General features: G+C 38.8%; 2 protein-coding genes across 3 annotated transcripts; both read left to right on the top strand.

The window, feature by feature from the left end:
• The first annotated feature begins 1,407 nt into the window (after nt 1–1,407).
• nog5 (noggin 5) lies at nt 1,408–2,345 on the top strand. Its single transcript, XM_052553370.1, has one exon. It carries the CDS (start codon nt 1,488–1,490, stop codon nt 2,136–2,138), a length of 651 nt encoding a protein of 216 aa, XP_052409330.1. The 5' UTR covers nt 1,408–1,487; the 3' UTR covers nt 2,139–2,345.
• Nucleotides 2,346–2,764: 419 nt separating this feature from the next.
• LOC127954286 (uncharacterized) lies at nt 2,765–8,814 on the top strand. Of its 2 annotated transcripts, none has more exons than XM_052553372.1 (11): nt 2,765–2,869; nt 4,301–4,381; nt 4,462–4,563; nt 4,691–4,748; nt 5,507–5,559; nt 5,732–5,815; nt 5,882–5,980; nt 6,286–6,416; nt 6,535–6,594; nt 6,715–6,765; nt 6,864–8,814. In XM_052553372.1, the coding sequence occupies exons 1-11, from the start codon at nt 2,839–2,841 to the stop codon at nt 6,879–6,881; spliced, it is 768 nt and encodes a 255-aa protein (XP_052409332.1). In that variant the 5' UTR covers nt 2,765–2,838; the 3' UTR covers nt 6,882–8,814. The 2 variants fall into 2 exon arrangements, with proteins under 2 accessions (XP_052409332.1, XP_052409333.1); XM_052553373.1 differs by having other exon boundaries at nt 6,327–6,416; nt 6,864–7,207.
• Nucleotides 8,815–8,869: the final 55 nt, after the last annotated feature.

An 8,869-nucleotide genomic window follows, 5' to 3' on the forward strand; every position in this document is an offset into this window, starting at 1 on the left:
GTGGGAGGGTGTTGTAGTTGTTCATGGGTCTCAGCTCACCTGTGGGAGGGTGTTGTAGTTGTTCATGGGTCTCACTTCACCTGTGGGAGGGTGTTGTAGTTGTTCACGGGTCTCAGCTCACCTGTGGGAGGGTGTTGTAGTTGTTCATGGGTCTCACTTCACCTGTGGGAGGGTGTTGTAGTTGTTCATGGGTCTCAGCTCACCTGTGGGAGGGTGTTGTAGTTGTTCATGGGTCTCACTTCACCTGTGGGAGGGTGTTGTAGTTGTTCACGGGTCTCAGCTCACCTGTGGGAGGGTGTTATAGTTGTTCATGGGTCTCAGCTCACCTGTGGGAGGGTGTTGTAGTTGTTCATGGGTCTCAGCTCACCTGTGGGAGGGTGTTATAGTTGTTCATGGGTCTCAGCTCACCTGTGGGAGGGTGTTGTAGTTGTTCATGGGTCTCACTTCACCTGTGGGAGGGTGTTGTAGTTGTTCACGGGTCTCAGCTCACCTGTGGGAGGGTGTTGTAGTTGTTCACGGGTCTCAGCTCACCTGTGGGAGGGTGTTGTAGTTGTTCACGGGTCTCAGCTCACCTGTGGGAGGGTGTTGTAGTTGTTCACGGGTCTCAGCTCACCTGTGGGAGGGTGTTGTAGTTGTTCACGGGTCTCAGCTCACCTGTGGGAGGGTGTTGTAGTTGTTCACGGGTCTCAGCTCACCTGTGGGAGGGTGTTGTAGTTGTTCACGGGTCTCAGCTCACCTGTGGGAGGGTGTTGTAGTTGTTCACGGGTCTCAGCTCACCTGTGGGAGGGTGTTGTAGTTGTTCACGGGTCTCAGCTCACCTGTGGGAGGGTGTTGTAGTTGTTCACGGGTCTCAGCTCACCTGTGGGAGGGTGTTGTAGTTGTTCACGGGTCTCAGCTCACCTGTGGGAGGGTGTTGTAGTTGTTCACGGGTCTCAGCTCACCTGTGGGAGGGTGTTGTAGTTGTTCATGGGTCTCAGCTCACCTGTGGGAGGGTGTTATAGTTGTTCATGGGTCTCACTTCACCTGTGGGAGGGTGTTATAGTTGTTCATGGGTCTCAGCTCACCTGTGGGAGGGTGTTGTAGTTGTTCATGGGTCTCAGCTCACCTGTGGGAGGGTGTTGTAGTTGTTCACGGGTCTCAGCTCACCTGTGGGAGGGTGTTGTAGTTGTTCATGGGTCTCAGCTCACCTGTGGGAGGGTGTTATAGTTGTTCATGGGTCTCACTTCACCTGTGGGAGGGTGTTATAGTTGTTCATGGGTCTCAGCTCACCTGTGGGAGGGTGTTGTAGTTGTAACTGGGGTGACACAGTGAGCTGGACCCCGAGGGCGAGCGGCACAACTCATGACGCATTTGGCGCCTCCAAAGAAAAAGCTCCATTCATCAGGACTTCAGTCGACTTCAGTCACCAAAGAGAAAACACACGCTTTGTTTCATAAACTTCACCTATAAACTTAAATCAGACGTTTAATGAACTTTTTTTGGCTTGAATGGAAATGAAGGTGTCTCCTGCACTCGTGCTCTGTGCGTCCGTCTCCGTTCAGCTCGCGCTCGCTCAGATTCAGCTGCGCGTGCGCCCGTCACCTAGCGATCACCTGCCGGTACCGGACCTGCATGAGGACCCTGACCCGGCGCTGGAACCGGGAGAGAGGGATTTAGCCCCTCGATTACTGCGCCGGAAACTCGGCAGCAGTTTTGACCCCGTCTTCTCGTCGATCGGTTCACCGACTCAAGGTAACGGGACCGGAATCACGCTAGAGGACGGGATCAGTCTCGCCGAAGCAATTCCTCTTGAATTCCAGCAGCTGGATTTCACTGGTCTCAAAGCGGCGGCGAGAACGGAGCGCAGGGTGCGCCGGTGGTTGTGGTCGTACACCCGGTGCCCGGTGCTGTCGGTGTGGAAAGATCTGGGCGCGCGATTCTGGCCGCGATACGTCAAAGAAGGACAGTGCTTGACCGATCGCTCATGCTCTTTACCGGAGGGGATGTTTTGTAAACCGGTGCAGTCCGTGAGCGTCACGCTCCTCCGGTGGCACTGCCAGCAGGGCTCGCGCGCGCTCAAGCACTGCGCGTGGATTCGCGCGCGCTACCCGGTGATATCACAATGCGGCTGCGCGTGCTTAAGCTTTACACACAGCTAGACCAATGGTTTGGCAAAATGTGTTTTCTTATTCCTTTCTTTTGATTGTGGGGTGAAATATGAATCGGACTTGTTCCTGTCAGCCCCTCACGTGATTAGTGGACGTTACTCATATAAAGACACACTTGTAATGTTTTGAGTGATATTTATATGTGAAGAAAATGTCTGATTGCTTGATGAAGATAGAAAAAGATAATAAAGTGCAGATGACCTCACTAAGCTGTGCATTTGTATTGTTTATAAATCACAAAGTGATCACAACTTAAAAGTCAACATTAGAATAAGTAATAATGCATTCTTCTTTCAGCTTGAGAAAGTGTTTGACCTTATAAGTTAAACAATGTTTAATTGGGATGTTTAAGTTATTTCAACAAATGCCAAGTTGTTAACTGCAGAAGCATTTTTTACAGTATATATTTCAATTTCAGTACATAATTTAAAAAACTGACATTATTATATTTCCATTTAAATGCTAAGCATATAAGACAAGTGAAAGTTTAATTGTGAAAACAGTCATTTACATGTTGGGTGAGGATCATGTTTACAATATGTTTACTTTCTCACTTCTCCTTTTTTACATTTGATGTTTTTCTCTCGTTTCTCCTTCCGCCACATCTGTCTTCCTCCTCCTCTCTTTCACTGTCAGTTCTGGTTTGCCCATCTTAGCGTGTACATCAAGGTCTTCTTTCTTATGCTTCAAGATGACCACAACAGTTGGGAACATTTCTGAAGGTAAAGACAGGAGGAGTTAGTAAAGAGCTGATATTTCATATTTATCTGGAAAACAGTTTATATAATCTTTGGGGGAAAAAAGGGGGTAGCTATCTTCCACAGTAGTCAATATGGACCTATAATCATGCATGTAATACACAGATTGTGTGTACTGAAGCAGAGTTTCTTGAAATTGTGGGTGTGTGTTTAAAAATGTAAGCATTAAACTCCAACTTATTTAGACATTGAATACATTGAATTGAATACATCATTGTTTTTGGTCTCTATTAATTGCCATGCAGTTTTTCCACACATTGCACTTCAAATCATGGAGTAAAGTATAATTTTTGGTGCTTGTGTGCACGTTTGATTGTTAAGGCCTTAACAGTGAAAAGATCACTTCAGAGAAAATACAGTTGCAGATATTTGTTTCTGGGTAGCGTGTTAAAGAAAGGAAACGTGTGGCAGCTGCCGAGAAAACTGCATGCAGTCCCTCCCCTGGGATCGGTCTGTACGTGTATGAAAAGAAACCGTAAGACTGAAAGAGTAAGACTGTCACATGAAGCAAATCTAGAGGATGATGCTGTTTTTCAAAAGAAATGTCAAACCATGTGACAAATCCGAACGTCAAACTTTCTTTTCAGTTTCGTCCTTATAATTTCACTAATAATGCAGAACAATGTTTATTATAAAAAAAAAAAAACTTTTTACTACTTTGATTCAAATTTTAAAATCACAGAATGAACACAACACTGTACAAAATGAGTTAAGGCAACATTAGTTTTTTTTCCCATTACTTTAAGTTAATCAAAATAATTGAATCAACTTCAACTTCACTGAAGTTACACAAGATTCAACTAAATTTATTTAAACCAGTTTAACATCATTTCAATTTAAATGTCTTGAAAACAACAAATTTGACAGAACTTCAAAATTTAAGGCAACAACTGATTATTTATTTATTTTTATAAATAAATATATATATATATATATATATATATATATATATATATATATATATATATAATTATATATATATATATATATATATATATATATATATATATATATATATATATATATATATATATATATATATATATATATACATATATATATATATATATATGTATATATATATATAAAGACCTAATAGTGACAGTGACCTGCTGTTTTTAAGAATAGTTTCTAATATAATTTAAATCATATTTTCATGTATTTTAAGAGAATTTTATCTTGAACACTTCAATCAAATTCAGATTCTAGACTTAGAAATTACTATTAAATTTCATACATAGGAAGTAAGTTATTTAAATATGTAATTCTGAAACAGAATGATTGAAATAATATTTTCTGGTAAAATGTACTAAGTGTGTTCATGATATTTTTATAAACCAGCGTGATGAAGTGAACGTTCAGCTCTAAAGAAAAACATTTAAAACATGTCCACAGGCTTTAACACAACCAAGTTTGACAACGTGTCCCAAAGCATTCCTGATTCCAGACAAGTGAAAAACCACTCAGCTAACACAGGTATGTTTGTGTGTAGCATTACGTCATTATAAATCAATTGCTGATCCACTTATTCATTTATTTGTATGTGTTGCATTTAGCATCTCGACCTGATTGGATACTCTACACAGTTCCTGCGTCAGCCTTTCTGATTGGGATTGTTCTGTTCACATATGTCTGCAAAACACAACAAAGCAGAAATGGTAAGTGTGAACACACCCAAACACACAAACACACACACACACAGAAATAGTCAACACTCCAACTTCATGCTGACTAAATATATATATATCTATAATTAAACACGGTCTAAAAAATAATTTCTTGCAGCACCTGCAAAGCAGAGGACAAACACAAACGAACACTTTGCCACCTACACCGACTTTGGGTGATGCATTTTCTTTTTTTTTCTATCATTTCTTCTCTTTTCTTTTTACTCTCTGTCTCTTTCTTTGTCAAATGATGGGTAAATGTTTCCCAAAATGTACACTACTATCAGAAATAACTTTCAGAAATTTACTGAAAACGTACTCACCCTCAGGCCATTCAAGATCTAGATGAGTTTGTTTCTTCATTTGAACAGATTTGGAGAAATGTATCAGTACATCTCTTGCTCACCAATGGATGCTCTGCAGTGAATGGGTGCCGTCAGAATGAGAGTCCAAATGTCACAATAATCCACACCGCTCCAGTCCATCAATTAATGTCTTGTGAAATGAAAACTTGCATGTTTGTAAGAAACAAATCCATCATTTACATTCTTTTAACCTTAACCCATCGCTGGCCAAAATGCCAGTCCATAATCCATAATAACGCTTCCTTCAGTGAAAAGTCAATTTTTTGTTGTTCTCTCACATCAAAATCCAGTGAAATATTACTTTAGAGCTGTTTTGACTTATTAAAACTGCTTAGTCTGTGCACATTTCTCTCCTGATTCAGACAAAATGACTTTTTCAATGTTTTTATCAGCTGTTTGAACTCTCATTCAGACGGCACCCATTCACTGCAAGTGACCAAATCTGTTCTGACAAAGAAAGAAATTATTTTCAGCAAATTTTAATTTTTGGGTGAACTATTACTTAATAAATTCAAGCCTTGTCCTTCATTTTTATCCACTGAAGATGGTTATTTCATGTGTTGTCACAGGTACACTAAGAGCAATACTCAGAGACATATGGAAACCAATGAAAACAAAAAGGGTAAAATCATTTTTATATGCATTAATAAGCTTCTATAGACAATGGTATAAAGTTAGACAATGTTCAGATCATAGTTTTCAAAATAGTATTATTTCTTTATAAAAAAAATTTAACTGGTCACTGACATTATAAATTTCAAAAGTCAGTCATTAATTAATTGTTTTTTCAACAGATGACACACAGTCCTATGAGAATGTAGAAGCAGCTATCTACAGCAATCAAGACAAAGTCACATATTATGTTTCTGCAGATGAAGGTATTTCCTGGCCAATAGTAATTATGTGAGTGGTTTTACTGTGCGATTAAATGGTTGTGGTTTTAGATTATCTTAACCCCGATGAAATGGGGGAAGAAGAAGTGGTGGGGCCAGAGGATCTTCACAACAACACCCTACGACTGCCAAGCAATTTGACCGATACAGGTGAGGGAGGACACAATCCTTCATGTGACATTTAAATTTAAATTTATGCATTTAGCAGACGCTTTTATCCAAAGCGACTTACAGTGCATTCAGGCTATCAAATTGTTACATATCATGTGTTCCCGGGGAATCAAACCCCCAACCTTGCGCTTGCTGGCTTGCTACACATTTACTGACCTTTCTAATTTTCATTTAGTTTTCTAATCTAATATTTTTATTTTTATTTATTGAATTTATTTCAATTGCAAAAACGTTTTTAATAATTGGAGTTTTTGTTAACAATAATGACCTGTTGTATTGTACAGGACGCTGCACAAGTAGTATCTCGGTCTCTTCTTCTCTTCAGATGGAGAGTCGTATGAGAACATGGAGGGGTGTTTATATGCTCAGCCTCGCACACAGACACAGCAGCTCCAGCATGACACTGAAGAAGAGGGTGAGGGATCAAACACACACCCAAATGGGTGTCAGGGATCTGATATTCTATTCACTTTAATGCATAGTAGTCAAATGAATATGATAATGTGCGATAATCTCTCTTAAAAATGCCACAGACTATATCAATCCTGACGATGATCGAAAACAAGATCTCGCTCTGGACCAAACAGACACCGGCAAGTGTTTCATTATGTGTTTGTATGCACATGTACAGTTTGGAATGAAATAAACAAACAAAATATTAGGTATATATATATATATATATATATATATATATATTATATCTTTCCTTTCAGAGTCGTATGAAATTATGGTTGGATCAGACTGTCCATATAACATGGAGGATGGTGAGTGTGTGTGTGTGTGTGTGTGTGTGTGTTTATGTGTTAAAGACATGCGTGTCTCTTTACCTGTGATAAAGTTTGTGTGTAAACGCTTGTTTCAGATTCATATGAACAGATGAATGGAATCCCAGTCCTGATCTAGAGAAAAAAGGATGGAAGAAGAGAGGATGAATCAAAGAGATGCAGAGAAACAGACAGCTGCAGTGAAACTGCAATTTAAAGAGAGACAAAAGACAAACATTGAGTTTCTTTTTAAGATTAAAACAGCTACAGGATGCATAATAGTTATTATCTTATTTTTTTACATGTAAGTATTGAAACAAAAATGCACTGTTTAATCATTTTTGTTATTGGTCTCTCTCTCTCTCTCTCTCTCTCTCTCTTTCTATATATTAAAATACAGGTGCTGGTCATATAATTAGACTATCATCAAAAAGTTGATTTATTTCACTAATTCCATTCAAAAAGTGAAACTTGTATATTATATTCATCCATTACACACAGACAGATATATTTCAAATGTTTATTTCTTGTAATTTTGATGTTTATAACAGACAACTGAGGAAAATCCCAAATTCAGTATCTCAGAAAATTAGAATATTGTGAAAAGGTTCAATATTGAAGACACCTGGTGCCAGACTCTAATCAACTAATTAACACAAAACACCTGCAAAGCCTTTAAATGGTCTCTCAGTTCAGTTCTGTAGGCTACACAATCACGGGGAAGACTGCTGACTTGAAAATTCTCCAAAAGACGATCATTGACACCTTGCACAAGGAGAGCAAGACACAAAAGGTCACTGCAAAAGAGACTGGCTGTTCAAAGAGCTCTGTGTCCAAGCACATTAATAGAGAGGGGCAAAGGGAAGGAAAAGATGTGGTCGAAAAAAGTGTATAAGCGATAGGGATAAGCGCACCCTAGAGAGGATTGTGAAACAAAACCCATTCAAAAATGTGGGGGAGATTCACAAAGAGAGGACTGCAGCTGGAGTCAGTGCTTCAAGAACCACTATGCACAGACGTATGCAAGACATGGGTTTCAGCTTCACATTCCTTGTGTCAAGCCACTCTTGAACAACAGACAGCGTCAGAAACTTGTAATAAGTCCAGGACAATCCAATAAAATATGTTTAACAGATAAGGGTATTTTACAAAACATACATAGAGTTGGATCTTCAACCTTAAGCAAAAACGCATGGGTCAAACTTGTGTGACCCATATGACATCTAGTGTAGACAACTTGATCAAGTCTAGTTTTAAAATTGATAAAAATCTGTTTGTAATTTCGCCTGACCTTAACCCGATAGAAAATCTATGGGGTATTGTGAAGAGGAAGATGTGATATTGCCAGACCCAAGAATGCAGAAGAGCTGCAGGCCACTATCAGATCAACCTGGGCTCTCATAACACCTGAGAAGTGCCACAGACTGATCGACTCCATGCCACGCTGCATTGCTGAAGTAATTCAGGCAAAAAGGGCCCCAACAAAGTACTGAGTGCTGTAAATGCTCATACTTTTCATTTTTATACTTTCAGTTGGCCAAGATTTCTAAAAATCCTTTCTTTGTATTGGTCTTAAGTTATATTTTAATTTTCTGAGATACTGAATTTGGGATTCTCCTTAGTTGTCAGTTATAATCATAAAAATGAAAAGGAATAAACATTTGAAATATACCAGTCTGTGTCTAGTGAACGAATATAATAGTTTTACTTTTTGAATGGAATTAATGAAATAAACTTTTTGATGATATTCTAATTATATGACCAACACCTGTACATCACATTAGTCATTTTTTTAATGTGGTTTTGTTTGTTTGAAGTCTTGATACAACCCAAGACGTTTCTTTGTTAAAGTCACCAACTGGGTTGCAATTGTAAAGAGCTTCCTGAACACCATTTATTGTTTAATTGCTGTATTAATATTAAAATATCTGTCACAACAAAGACCTAATGAATGAGTTTGTCAAAATGCAAAATTCAAGCACAGATTCTTTACAATCATTCACCAACGCACTCAAATGTATTGATTTAAACATCACACTTTATAGGAATAACTGGGACATTAAAATTACCATATCAATGTGAAGACATATGTTTGACACGTTTA

The sequence above is a fragment of the Carassius gibelio genome, chromosome A3, assembly GCF_023724105.1.
Source record: "Carassius gibelio isolate Cgi1373 ecotype wild population from Czech Republic chromosome A3, carGib1.2-hapl.c, whole genome shotgun sequence".
Classification (NCBI taxonomy): Eukaryota; Metazoa; Chordata; class Actinopteri; order Cypriniformes; family Cyprinidae; genus Carassius; species Carassius gibelio.